Source organism: Carcharhinus amblyrhynchos, chromosome 3, assembly GCF_965287045.1.
Source record: "Carcharhinus amblyrhynchos chromosome 3, sCarAmb.v2.hapA, whole genome shotgun sequence".
NCBI lineage: Eukaryota > Metazoa > Chordata > Chondrichthyes > Carcharhiniformes > Carcharhinidae > Carcharhinus > Carcharhinus amblyrhynchos.
Genome location: NC_137326.1, coordinates 134,872,661 through 134,886,696, shown reverse-complemented (window position 1 = coordinate 134,886,696; position 14,036 = coordinate 134,872,661). Strand labels below are relative to the sequence as shown.

Here is a 14,036-nt window from a genome sequence, read left to right as displayed (position 1 = left end):
CAGGCTAGAGGAGCTAAATGTTCCAGAGCTCAGTATTTGTGGTCAAGTCCATTGGTCTCCAGCTTCGAGGAAATCCCAGTATCTCATACACCTGCAGACTAGCTGTGACCATTTGTCCATTTTAAATGTTGTGATGTCACCACTGTGAATCAACATTTGCTGGCAATGTGCTTAACTGCAGCGCTTGCCAGGGCAGAGTGTTAATCAGACCAATGAAATCCAGTGGGTTTTTAGAAACCTAACAGAGAAAATAGTTGTTTTGGTCATGGAGACTCCCAGGGAGTGAAAGAGGGGGGTTTTTCAAACTGATTGTACTGGAAAGCAAATCTAGTGAGTTTAGTTTCTGATTGTTGTCAGCTGCACAAGACCAATATAAAATCGGCTGAGAAGTTTACACTAAATTTCTATATCCTATTTACGAACTTGAGCTCTGCGATTGGCCTTACCTCCTTTCTAGGGGAAGCAAATCAGCTAGGATTTCTGCTTGAATGCTATCCTGCTTAGTGATTCATTCCTCTTAATCCCTCCTGCAGTAGAAATGTTTGTCTGTGTCTTGTAAGAATCAGTTGCAGGGCTGGTTTTTAAGGTCAGTGTTGCTTAGACGAATCTGTTTAAAATGCAATGTTAATTTTATGAAATCTGGAGCAGATTCAGTTTTAGTGCATGTGTGTCGGATGCTGTACGCTTCATGAGCAAATCTTGACTTCAGAAGGGCAGTTCGTTCATCAGAGGCTTCTGCTGTTGTTGTTAACTTTGTTTCCTTGCCAAGTGTTATGTTATCTTGATCTTTCTAGTTGGATCTGCCTGCACAAGTCTACAGGTTGATGTTACAGATCCATAGAACTGCATGTTTAGAGAATTGTATACTGCATGACTGTCTTTCTGTAAAAATGCATTCTTTGTGCTTTTGTGAATAAACTGTTTGTAAATAAACTGGTGTTGCTAACTGCAGATAGCAAAGGTTGCAGAATCACTTTGGCAACCAGTCTAAAACTAATCTCACTATCACCCCATGTCCTCTGCTTCTTACTTTTCCCTCAAATGCATTGGCTTCTCCAACCAATCCCTGTGACAAGGATTCACATGCAATGGGGTTGGGATACTTTTCATTGCTGATTTGTTCCAGAGTTGATATCGATCTCAGTCCAGCACCTGCATCAGTGCAAGAGCCACAGTCAAGCTGGCACCCTTTTTTGGATGCAAAACTTTCCCTTTTTATCTTGCCATTTTGGCAATTGCGGAGTCAGTTAGAAGTCTACTGCTAAAGAGACCATCTTCTGTTTGTGATTGTCAAAGTCAGCTATCCTATTTGACGGTATGGGGTTTGTCACCTTTTAAATTGGATTCTGGTGGAAAATAATAGTGCACCAGTAAAATTAGTTTTGGAGATGGGTAAAGGTTTTCAACCACCATCCTCTCGTTTCTGGATGCTGTATAATAGTGAGTGAGACGGTATGGTGATACAGTGGTTAGCACTGCTACCTCATCATGCCAGGGTCCTGGTTCTTCTGACCATGGGTCACCGTCTATGTGGAGTTCACACATTCTCCCCATGTCTGTATGGATTTCCTGCCACAGTCCATAAGACGTAGACTGAATGGCCTAATTCTGCTCCTATTGAGTCTGCTCTGCCAGTCAATCATGGCTGATACTTTTCTCATCCCCATTCTCCTGCCTTTTCCCCATATCCCATGATCCCCTTATTAATCAAGAACCTATCTATCTCTGTCTTAAAGACACGCAATGACCTGGCCTCCGCAGTCTTCTGCAGCAAAGAGTTTCCACAAGATGTGCTTGTTAAGTGCATCGGCTGTGCTAAATTCTTCCTCAGTGTACCCAAATAGGTGACAGTGTGTGGCAACTGGGGGTTTTTCACATTAACTTCATTGCATTGTTAATATAAGCCTAATGTTGACGCTAATAAATAAACTTGAAACTTGAGTGGGGTCGGGATGATACTTTTTTCATTAAGGTAATTTTCATTATTCTATTTTGGGAACTTGGGCTTTTGCAGTTGCTAAATCGACCTTCAAATTACAGTAGGTTAGGGAGCAAGTGTGGTGTAGTACCCAACTCTCCCATTGCACTATGGTACTGTTCACTGGCAGCCTTGAATTGCAACGTTATTGAAAAGAGATTGCATCCTCTGAAATGCAAGTACCAGTCCAAATTGTCGTCAGAATTTCACTGAAATATGATCTAAACATGACTATCTTAGAGCCCTGTCTTGGAAGGAATACAGAGTATATAATTGGGGTGAGTGCGGTACTAGCCACAGCTCTCTATCGGAGCAGATAAGGTGATTGATTACGAGCATCACAAAATAAACCACCTATCTTTTAAATGCAATATTTTCTATAGTGCATGGGTGATACAAGCTGAGAAACAGCACCTTGGAACCACAAGATTTCTTGTATGTCAATGGAATTGAATAACTTCATGCTTAAATGAAGACTTATCCAAAATGGCCTAACCAGTTGCATTTCTTCTGTTTATAGACGGAATGCAGTGGATGCATTCCGCGTCAATGTCATCCATGCAAGGCAGCAAGTTCGCTCACCGGTGACTAACATTGCCCGGACCAGTTTTTTCCATGTTAAACGTTCCAATATTTGGCTAGCTGCCGTCACCAAGCAGAATGTTAACGCGGCCATGGTCTTCGAGTTCCTGTACAAAATGTGTGATGTCATGACTTCGTATTTTGGAAAGATCAGCGAGGAAAACATCAAGAACAACTTTGTCCTTATTTATGAGCTTCTGGACGGTAAGTGCTCGGAAAACAGGAGTTTTTGAAAACACGATAAATAGACGATATAAAGCACTGAAATCAGTTGAAGGATTTTCCTTCTGCCGTTAATTATTTTAGGTGGATTGTGAATTTGTAACATTTGAAAGTTTCCCATGCATGTACTTGAAATACTCATCAGTCTGTGCTGAGGGCAATCTGCTGTTAGAATGTGGGATATGCGTCCTGCAGTTGCAGATACCCCACTGGCAATGGGTAATAAGTGCTTTCCTTGCTAGTGATACCCATTGACAAGAATGAATTTTAAAAATGGGAAAAAGAAGAAAAATGCTGACATTCTGGATGAATTTATAGGAATTTTAAAATTAGCTGCAATATCACACTGACGTGATTTTTCCATAATTAATCCACATGTGGAAGATTGCATTTTGTGAATGCTTGTAACTTTATCCCCACAAAAATTAGATTATAGAAAGGTTTCTATTATGTAGAGGTATGTAGGCAGTTGATGGCACTTGCTGCTGGTGAAGTAATGGATGAAGTGGGTATGCAAGAGGTCAGAATTGGAGGAGCACTGAGATCTCAGGAAGAGGTTTCAGGTAGGAGGATTGTTGAAATCCTGGAGATTTGAAAATAAGGCTGAGAATTGTTGACATAGCGCTCCCAGATTAGGGCTGTGACCTAATCTGGAAGGTCGCAGATTAGGACCTTCCTAATCTGTGACCTTGACGGTGGAAGTTGTTAACTGGGTACATATTCCTTGGTGACTGCATCAGTAAAGTCAATTTATTGTTGAACCGGGAAGTGAAATTGTTCTCATGGTCAGCTGCTGGTCTTTGAATTGGCACTTGGCATGCCCATGCTGGCTCATGGCAATTGCAGTTTACCCAAATATTGCATATCCCACTGCTGACCTCCCACTTAAGTGACCCTGTGGGCAAGTAACTGGGAGTATTAAATGGAAGTTAACTGAAGTGAATCTGGCTTCAGGGTAAACTCGCACCTCTAATTGTTTTAAATGGGGAGTTAGGATCATTATTGAATTGGAATGAGTTTCTTTCACGTGTGTTCTGTTCCAAAGTCTATCCCTATTCATACTTTTGGTTATTTTCTCTGGCCTTTGTAGCTGAAAGGTTTTCTTTTGTTTGCTCAGAAATCCTAGATTTTGGCTATCCACAGAATTCTGAGACTGGAGCACTGAAAACGTTCATTACCCAACAAGGGATCAAAAGTCAGGTAAGCAGCTCTGAGTCAGCATGAAGAAAAGGTCTCCAGTATTTAAAGATATTGACATTAAGTTATTTGTGCTTTTTGACTAGAATTGCCATCTGCAATTTTCTGCTGATTAAAGGATGCCTATATTTAAACTAGAGATGATGAAAAAGCCATTTTCTTAGAACTGTCCAATTGTGACCACATCCGCAAAGATGTGGTTTTAATCCTATTGAACATAACATAAGAAATAGGAGCAGGAGTAGGCCAACTAGCCCTTCGAGCCTGCCCCGCCATTCAATAAGAATCATGGCTGATCTGTCTTGGCTCAGCTCCACATTCCCGCCCTCTCCCCATAACCCTTAATCCCCTCTCTTATCAAAAACCCATCAACCCGCGTCTTAAAAATATTTAGCGAGGTAGCCTCCACCACTTCAACGGGCAGAGAATTCCAGAGATTCACCACCCTTTGAGTGAAGAAGTTCCTCCTCAACTCTGTTCTAAACCGCCCCCCCCTTTATCTTGAGGCTGTGCCCCCTAGTCCTACTATCCTTTCTGAGTGGGAAGAGTCTCTCCACCTCTATCCTATCCATCCCATTCATCATCTTATACGTCTCAATGAGATCTCCCCTCATTCTTCTAAACTCTAACGAGTACAAGCCTAATTTATTCAGCCTCTCCTCATAGCTCAACCCCCTCAACTCCGGTATCAGCCTAGTAAACCTCCTCTGCACTCCCTCCAAGGCCAAAATATCCTTGCGTAAGTACGGCGCCCAAAACTGCACACAGTACTCCCAGCTGCGGCCTCACCAATGCCCTATACAGCCGCAGCAAGACCTCTCTACTTTTATATTCAATCCCCCTCGCGATGAAGGCCAGCATCCCATTCGCCTTCCTGACCACCTGCTGCACCTGCAAGCTGGGTTTTTGCGACTCATGCACAAGGACCCCGAGGTCCCTCTGCACCGTCGCCTGCTGCAGTTTTTCTCCACGTAAGTAATAATCCTTCCTACCATTATTCCTACCAAAGTGGACCACCTCACACTTGCCAACATTAAATTCCATTTGCCATTTCCTGGCCCATTCGCCCAGCCTATCTAGATCCTTCTGTAGACTCTCCCCACCCTCCGCACAATTTTCCTTTCCACCAATTTTGGTGTCGTCAGCAAATTTCGACACCCTGCACTCGGTTCCCTCCTCCAGATCATCTATATAAATGGTAAAAAGCTGAGGCCCCAGCACCGACCCCTGGGGCACTCCACTAGTCACCATCCGCCAATCCGAATAGCACCCGTTGACCCCCACTCTCTGCCTCCTATTTGACAACCAGTCCTCTATCCACGCTAACACCCTACCCCCAACTCCATGCCCCCTTACCTTCTGCAATAACCTCTTGCGAGGTACCTTGTCAAACGCCTTCTGAAAATCTAGAAAGACCACATCCACCGGCTCTCCTCTATCCACTGCCCTAGACACATCCTCATAGAACTCCAGTAAATTTGTCAGACACGACTTCCCTTTAACGAAATCGTGCTGCGTCTGCTCTATCAAGCAGTTCCCCTCAAGGTGCCTCGCTATTTCCTCCTTGATGACGGATTCTAACATTTTACCTACAACAGACGTTAAACTAACAGGCCTATAATTCCCCACCTTTTGCCTGGCACCCTTCTTAAACAACGGCATAACATTAGCCGTTTTCCAATCTTCCGGCACTTCCCCGGAATCTGGGTCTCACTGGGATTGAGGAGCAATTTTAGGGAACAGTTTTAAACTAGTTTTCAACCCTCCTTTACTGAAGGCAGTACTCGCTGTGGGTTACTGTGGTGTGATGCTGATCACCCTCACCTAAGTAGCCGTTCTTGGTGTGTAACACTATCTGATCTTGGTTTTGTCATCAACATCGTGCACATTTTAGTGGGAGTCACTGACTGCAGAGTAGGATCCCACCACAATTCAAGCTGCGTGCATGTGTAGCACATGCACGTTACAGTGCTGGAATGTTACAGCTTGTTGTGTTCCACTTTGCTTGTGATCAACTGTCTTGGAAATAACTTTCCTAAAATGCTGCATTTTTCTTTTACTCTGAATCGTGTTGAATGAGGAGTAAAAGTGGCCACGGTTAGCAATAGATATTGTGCTGAAATGCACTTTTTTTAGTGTTCATTTTCTGATGAGCCATGCCTTACTGGTGAAGTGCTGTATGTTTACATTCCCAGCAGTAGTGATGAAGTAGCAGCCCTCCAGGAAGCCTAAAGCAGGGCTGGGTGCCAGTGCTACTGATAACAGTTCCTAGTTGGAAAGGCTGGCTGGCATAGATAGGGTTATTTGTTGCTGGTGGACTCTAAGGTGGTCTGCGAAAGTCCGGTTTGCTCATAAAGAAGTGCACAACCTGACTCAGCAGGAAATCATTTCTTAAAATGTGTAGAGCTTTGAGATTTTTGTTGTTGCAAACAGTTTTGTATTCATTCCAATTTATTTAATGTTTGAATTTCACCCTCTCAGTCTCCCCTTCCATTTTTGAATGGTGGGGGAGGATAGAAAAGGATTAGGGCTAGAACTAAATGAACTGTGGTCTTTTTCCACATAGAAATTTGAGAATCTCAACTGTTACAGCGCAGAAGGAGGCCTTTCAGCCCATTGTCTGCACTGACCCTCTGAAAGAGCAGTTTATTTATTGCCACTCTCCTGCCTTTTCTCCATGACTCTGCACATTTTCCCTTCTTTAAAAAAAGTGTAATTCCCTTTTGACTAATTTGATTGAACCTGATTCCTGTCGACTTATGGGAGGTTTTAAGAAATGACCAAATCTAAAAAGAATTCCTGCTGTGGTTCCGGGGACAAACCTCTGATACCGAAGGACGAATTCTATGGCTGTGTAATGTAGAGATCGAGGGGTTTTCATAACTGACGGGGATTTGTAACTTTGGAATGAACAAACTGTTTGAAGCAGAGATCGTTCTTCGCCTTGCAAGTAGAAAATAAAAATGATCCCCAAAAGGAATAGTCTCCATAATAGATGAGTTGATAGGAAATCAAACCTGACATTTTTGGACAAATGGGATCTTGTGGAATTCTGGATGCAGAGGAATTGAACATAAGAAATAGGAGCAGGAGTAGGCCATCCAGCCCTTCGAGCCTGCCCTGCCATTCAATAAGATCATGGCTGATCTGAAGTGGTTCAGTTCCACTTTCCCGCTTTTTCCCCATAACCCTTAATTCCCTTGTCAAAAACCTGTCTACCTGTGTCTTAAATATATTTAGCGAGGTAGCCTCCACCACTTCAACGGGCAGAGAATTCCAGAGATTCACCACCCTTTGAGTGAAGAAGTTCCTCCTGAACTCTGTTCTAAACTGCCCCCTCCTTGAGGTTGTGCCCTCTAGTCCTGCTGTCCTTTCTGAGCAGGAAGAATCTCTCTACCTCTACCCTATCCATCCATTCATTATCTTATACGTCTCTATAAGATCCCCCCTCATCCATCTAAAGTCCAACGAGTACAGACCCAGTTTATTTAGTCTCTCTTCATAGCCTAACCCCCTCATCTCCAGTATCAGCCTAGCGAACCTCCTCTGCACTCCCTCCAAGGCCAAAATATCCTTACGCAAGTGCAGCGACCAAAACTGCACACAGTACTCCAGCTGCGGCCTCACCAGTACCCTGTACAGTTGCAGCAAGACCTCCCTGTTTTTATGTTCTATCCCCCTCACTATAAAGGCCAGCATCCCATTTGCCGCCTTGATCTGCAGACTGGGTTTTTGCGACACATGCACAAGGGCCCCCAGGTCCCTCTGCACCGTAGCATGCTGCAGCTTTTCGCCCTTTAAATAGTAGTCCCTCCTCCTATTATTTCTGCCAAAGTGGATAACCTCACACTTGCTAACATTGTACTCCATCTGCCAGGCTCTCGCCCACTCGCTCAGCCTATCCAGATCCCTCTGCAGACTTTCCACACCCTCCGCACAATTTGCTTTTCCACTCATCTTTGTGTCATCAGCAAATTTTGTCACCCTACACTCAGCCCCCTCCTCCAGATCATCTGTATAAATGGTAAATAGCTGAGGCCCCAGCACCGATCCCTGCAGCACTCCACTAGTCACCAACCGCCAATCAGAATAGCACCAATTGATACCAACACTCTGCCTCCTATTAGACAACCAATCTTCTATCCACACTAACACTTTACCCCCAACTCCATGCCTCCTAACCTTCTGAAGCAACCTTTTGTGCGGCACCTTATCAAATGCCTTTTGAAAATCGAGAAACACCACATCCACCAGTTCCCCTCTGTCTACTGCACTAGTCACACCCTCATAGAAATCCAATAAATTCGTCAAACACGACTTCCCCTTTAACGAGTCCATGCTATGTTTGCTCTATCAAACCATTCCTTTCCAGGTGCCTCGCTATTTCTTCTTTGACAGATTCAAGCATTTTTCCAACAAATTGCACCCTCATTTCTCAAGTATCTTAATCAGTGGAGTGAGTGGAAAATTCAGGGGTTTTTAAAGAAAAAGATCATAAGAAATAGGAACAGAAGTGAGCTATTTGGTCCATCAAGCCTGCTTTACCATTCAATAACATGATGGCTGATCTGAAAGTGGCCTGTTCCCTATAAGCCTTTTGACTGTCTGGTCGATCAGGAATCTATCTAACTCAGTCTTGCAGATGAACCAGTCTTCACTGTCATCTGTGAAAGAGAATTCCAAAGATTCATGGTCCTCTTTGAAGGAATTCCTCCTCGTTTCCATCTTAAATGGGGGACCATTCATCGTTCAACTGTCTGCTAGTGTCTCTAACCTCGGATTTTTCCAGCCTGATAACTTGGCCGGTTTTTTAATTGTAATGTGTTAGTAAAAGTAGATCTTGTTCTGCAGCCTTTCAATAAAATAATAACTTAGTTGGTCTGTCACTACAAATCCTTATTTTTCTGAAGGTACAATTGCATGGAGAACATGTAGACTTAGTCACAATGGAGATTGAGATTGTGTTAAAATAAATTTAGAAGTTTTATGATAAGAAATCACCTGCTGATGTAATTACAACCCTTGGTTTAAATGTTGCCGTAAGTGAAACTGGTCATTTGTGTATATAAAAGTCACTCCTCTTCAATGTAATTGTAGATAAAGAGAGACGTGATGAAGAACTGTATCAGTACAAGTCACTTATTTTCAGTGTTGCACCTGCTCTCACAGCTAACATGTTTTCTCTTTTTTTTAAATCAACTCCTCTGTTCACTGCTTGCCTGTTAACCCTGTGTGTGGCGCTCCTGGTTCTAATCCTGCTGTAATACTTTCTTTTTCTCCACCTGTGATTGGCGACCTGATTATAGCACCAGGTAGGAAAATCTGCCTGCTTCTGCTTTGCTTATTGGTGTGGGGGAGGGAATTCAAAACTGGCTGTGGAAAATGTCTTGAATTGTTGAACTCTGAGTTAAGTTTTCTGGAGAAGGGGGAAGTCAGTACTGAGAGCTGTTGCAGTGTAAAGTGATGTGTGGGTTTATTGTTGTATTACGATCATTATCGACTGCACTGCTGATGTAACCTTCTGACGTTTTAAAGGTTTTTTGGGAGTCGAGTTTTAAACCTTAAATTGAGATCGGACAAATGTTCTTTATTCTAGACCAAGGAAGAACAGTCACAGATCACTAGCCAGGTAACAGGACAGATCGGATGGAGACGTGAGGGAATCAAGTACCGCCGAAACGAGCTTTTCCTGGACGTTCTGGAGAGTGTCAATCTGCTAATGTCACCTCAGGGTACGCGATAAATAGGTGAAATTTAGTCATATCCCCCCCTCCCACCCCTGCATAATTCTCCTAAAGTCATTTGCTCTCTAAGTTGCCTATCACATCTTTAGTTTCAAGGCTATGGGTGTTGAAGGCACATCTCAGCTGAACATTTTCATCCATATAGTGTGCAGTGCCACCTCTTAAGCACTGTTCCTTTTAACTGGGAACAACAGTGTCTTCCCCCATCACATCACTGGTATAGTGTCAGCACTCACTTTGTGGTGGCCAGACATACTATGGTGAGAGTGGTAACATTGGGGCTGTGGGTGGAGAGAGATAATGGGCAGCATTTGAGAATTCTTCATTCAGTATTGAAATTAATCCCAAGCTGATTTCAGACAGCTGTCAGGAATGCCTGAAGAGAAGCAAAGACTAATATCAGTGTTGCACCTAGAAATTGGTATACATTGCACCTTTCAAAAATAGATGGAACATACCAATTTCTGTCTCCGTGCAGAAAGCATTTGCTGAATGGGACACATTGCCCGGATACCAAATAAGTATAATTTTTAAAATAAAGGCTGGATCTAGAGTAAATGACAGGAAAGGCAAATTTGTGACACTTCAAATGGTTTACCTGTCGTTAGAATTGATTGGTGAGCAAGAATCCAATTGGCATGATATGGGTGGAGATGTACAGGGCACTGGTGAGGCCGCAGCTGGAGTACTGTATGCAGTTTTGGTCGCCGCACTTGTGCAAGGATATTTTGGCCTTGGAGGGAGTGCAGAGGAGGTTCACTAGGCTGATACCGGAGTTGAGGGGGTTGAGCTATGAGGAGAGGCTGAAAAAACTAGGCTTGTACTTGTTAGAGTTTAGAAGGATGAGGGGAGAGCTCATTGAGACGTACAAGATGATGAATGGGATGGATAGGGTAGAGGTGGAGAGGTTCTTCCCGCTCAGAAAGGACAGTAGGACTAGAGGGCACAGCCTCAAGATAAAGGGGTGGCAGTTTAGAACGGAGTTGAGGAAGAACCCCTTCACTCAAAGGGTGGTGAATCTCTGGAATTCTCTGCCTGTTGAAGTGGTGGAGGCTGTCTCGCTAAATATATTTAAGACGCGGGTAGATAGGTTTTTGGTAGGCAAGGGGATTAAGGGTTATGGGGAGAAAGTGGGAAAGTGGAACTGAGCCACTTCAGATCAGCCATGATCTTATTGAATGGTGGGGCAGGCTCGAAGGGCTAGATGGCCTACTCCTATTTCTTATGTACGTGAATCAGGACTTGAGTATTGATGAACTCGTGTTGCCTAGAGCTAAAGGAGCTATGGTTAGAGATGACACAGGCAGCGGTGAAGGTTTCAGTGGTGGTATGACGATAAGGGAACTGAAGCATAATGCTATGAAGGTGGAAATAAGCAGTCCTTTTGATGGACTAAATATTGGAGATTTCAAGGTTAGCTCAAGATCTGGTTAAAGCTGCACAATCTGTACAGAAAGCAGAAAATGTGTGAACAAAGTGTTGACCAGTACAGAGATGAAAAGTGGCATAAAATTAAAAAAAGAAATAATTCGTGTGGCATTAACAGATGACAGGTCTGAACCCAAAATGTCCACATCTCTGTCCTAGGTGATTGCTAACGGTGTTTTATTTTAATTAATTGCCCTTTTCTATTTTGTACTTTTGTAAAAAAAAGTCAAGCTGTAACCACTTCTCTCTCGCTGAACTGCCCTGAGCTTTGTGGTTGTTCGGATGTGTTGGTTCCCACTTTGAAATCTCTGCCGTTTGTTTCAGGTCAGGTTCTAAGTGCTCACGTCTCGGGCAGGGTAGTAATGAAGAGTTACTTGAGTGGAATGCCAGAGTGCAAATTTGGGATGAATGACAAGATTGTTATCGAGAAACAAGGCAAAGGAACTGCTGACGAGAGTGCAAAAAGGTGAGGGGTTTGAAATTTGCTCTCCTGGATTTGACATGCAATTTGACTGTTAGCCCAAATTGCATGTAACTGGCAAGTCTATCCAGGCTGTTCATACTGTTCGATTTATCCTACATGAAATTTGAGGGTTTCTTGAAAGATATTTCCTAAATTGTAAGAGATTTCCAATCAGTAAGATGTATGATGTTTGATAAGTAAACTTTACATGTGGCCCCACAGGTTCCATGTATAAATGCATGCAGTCTTTGAAGATGACAAAGCTTGGATATCTCTTTGCTAATAGATGTTTCACAGCAGCCGAAGCAGTTGTGCCTGTGCCAGAGTGCAATGTGAGCTTCTGATATTCATGCGTACTACTCAGAACAGAAATCAAATTAATCTTCCCATCACGCTCTTAGCATTTATTTTTGATTTTGCTGCAGTCACTTTGTTCATGCTTTATGCGTACATCCTATTGTAGGTCTTGGCATAATGATGGTTTATCATGTAAGTTTGACACTCCAAGCTATAGAGGAGAGAAAACACAAGTGAGAATAGAGACGTTCAGTTCTGTTCATGTTTGCCTGCATTGGCTCAGTTGAAATGAGAGAACTTGAGCCTGATATTTTTATTTTTATTAATGTCATAAGTAGGCTTACATTAACACTGCAATGAAGTTATTGTGAAAATACCCTAGCTGCTGCACTCCTGCGCCTGTTCAGGTACACTGAGGGAGAATTTAGCGTGGACAATGCACCTAACCAGCATGTCTTTCGGACTGTGGGAGGAAACTGGAGCACCTGGAGGAAACCCATGCAGACATGGGAGAATGTGCAGATTCTGCATAGACAGTGACCCAACCTGGGTCTGTGGCACTGTGAGGCAGCAGTGTTAACCACTCTGCCACTGTGATTTGCTAATGGTGGGATTAGGGCAGACGAGATTGATAGTTGGAGGCTGAAAGGATGATGGAGGCTATCGATCTGCTTAGGGAAATAGGTTGGGAGAAGTAACAAAGTAATTTGAAAATGAGGTGTTTTAAATGCTGTGCGTGGGAGTGAGGGCTGTTGTGAGTGAGGACAGAGGAGATGAGTGATATAATATAGGAAAAAGTGTGGTGGACAAACGTGTGGAAGAAGTTGTAGTTTGGAGGCCAAATTTAAGATTGAGCCCACGTGAGGGGGAGGATGACAATTGAAGGGGACCTTTGTAGTTGGCTGCATCAAACACTGGCTGATGAAAACAGGGAGGTATAATGCACCACAGGCACAAAGGATGTCATTTGCAACTTGGCTAGGCCAGCCTTGCCACAGCGAGTAGAGCTGGAGACAGACTAAAGCAATTAGTTCTAAGAGGGGCAGCAATCTGTTGGCGAATCATTTGGAGGAGGGAGTTTAGGAATGCACGGTATGGGTGGACGGGGTGGAATTGATGGGGTGAATTTGACTTAGAAAAGAGGGAAGGGGTTCATGTTTGAATTCAGCGGATTGCTAGTAAAAAGATGGAGTTTTTGAGCCATTGACAATGTCAGAAAGGATGGAGGGCAAATGTGAATTGAGTGGGGAGGGGATGAAAGGAGCAGAATATTGAAAGTTAATCCTGCTAATTTACCTACACTGTCCACGTGGCTTACATGAATTGTAATGTGGAACTGAATATCATTGGCTGTTTGTATTACATGGATCCTCTCATTCTGGTCTTTGTGATTTCTTACTGAAAATGCATTGAACTGGTGTTGATCTAATACCTGTTCATGTTGCTGGAAGAAACTGATTGCAGAAATGGTAATCTTAGTATGTAATTGAGTAGATGTGTCCATTCTGAGGCAACCTGCATTTTTGTCCGGGTAGCACTGTAAGTCCCATGCATAGAGCTTGTCACTTTTAGATCCAGAGTGCAATGCATTCCCTTAGTGCCAAAGGGGAAACCTAGATACAATACTTGGTCTGTTTTTATTTTTAAAAAATCAAATTGTTTTATAATTCGAGTCCCTCTCTTTATTCTGTAGTGGTAAACAGTCGATAGCAATTGATGACTGCACATTCCACCAGTGTGTGCGGCTCAGCAAGTTTGAATCTGAAAGGAGCATTAGTTTCATCCCACCAGATGGAGAATATGAACTTATGAGGTAAGTACTCAACAATGTGCAGAACAAAGAGGGCCGGTGAAAGCATATGGAGGGAATGGCTTCAGATTTTCAGAACAGTTTTGTTATTTATACAGCTGATTCCTGGAATTGGACTGCCTTTTGTCCAGTAACTGTTTTCTAGATTGTGCATATTATATAAAATATTGGAGTTCAAATTCCGTATTTATATCAGGATATGATTTTCCCCTTTCACAGCATGTGTCAGAAGGTTGGATTAAAGTTTCTTTTTTAAAAATTGATTTATTATTGTCACAAGTAGGCTTGCTTTAACACTACAATGATTTTACTGTG

At 43.0% G+C, this 14,036-nt stretch overlaps 1 protein-coding gene across 4 annotated transcripts in view; it reads left to right on the top strand.

The window, feature by feature from the left end:
• ap2m1b (adaptor related protein complex 2 subunit mu 1b) overlaps positions 1-14,036 on the top strand; it is a 53,025-nt gene that overhangs the window by 24,493 nt on the left and 14,496 nt on the right. For all 4 annotated transcript variants that reach the window (XM_080186060.1, XM_080186062.1, XM_080186063.1 and 1 more), the window contains exons 3-7: positions 2,499-2,764; positions 3,900-3,982; positions 9,576-9,711; positions 11,476-11,617; positions 13,605-13,724. In XM_080186060.1, the coding sequence (XP_080042186.1) occupies positions 2,499-2,764; positions 3,900-3,982; positions 9,576-9,711; positions 11,476-11,617; positions 13,605-13,724 (747 nt within the window). The remainder of the gene's footprint in view (positions 1-2,498; positions 2,765-3,899; positions 3,983-9,575; positions 9,712-11,475; positions 11,618-13,604; positions 13,725-14,036) is intronic.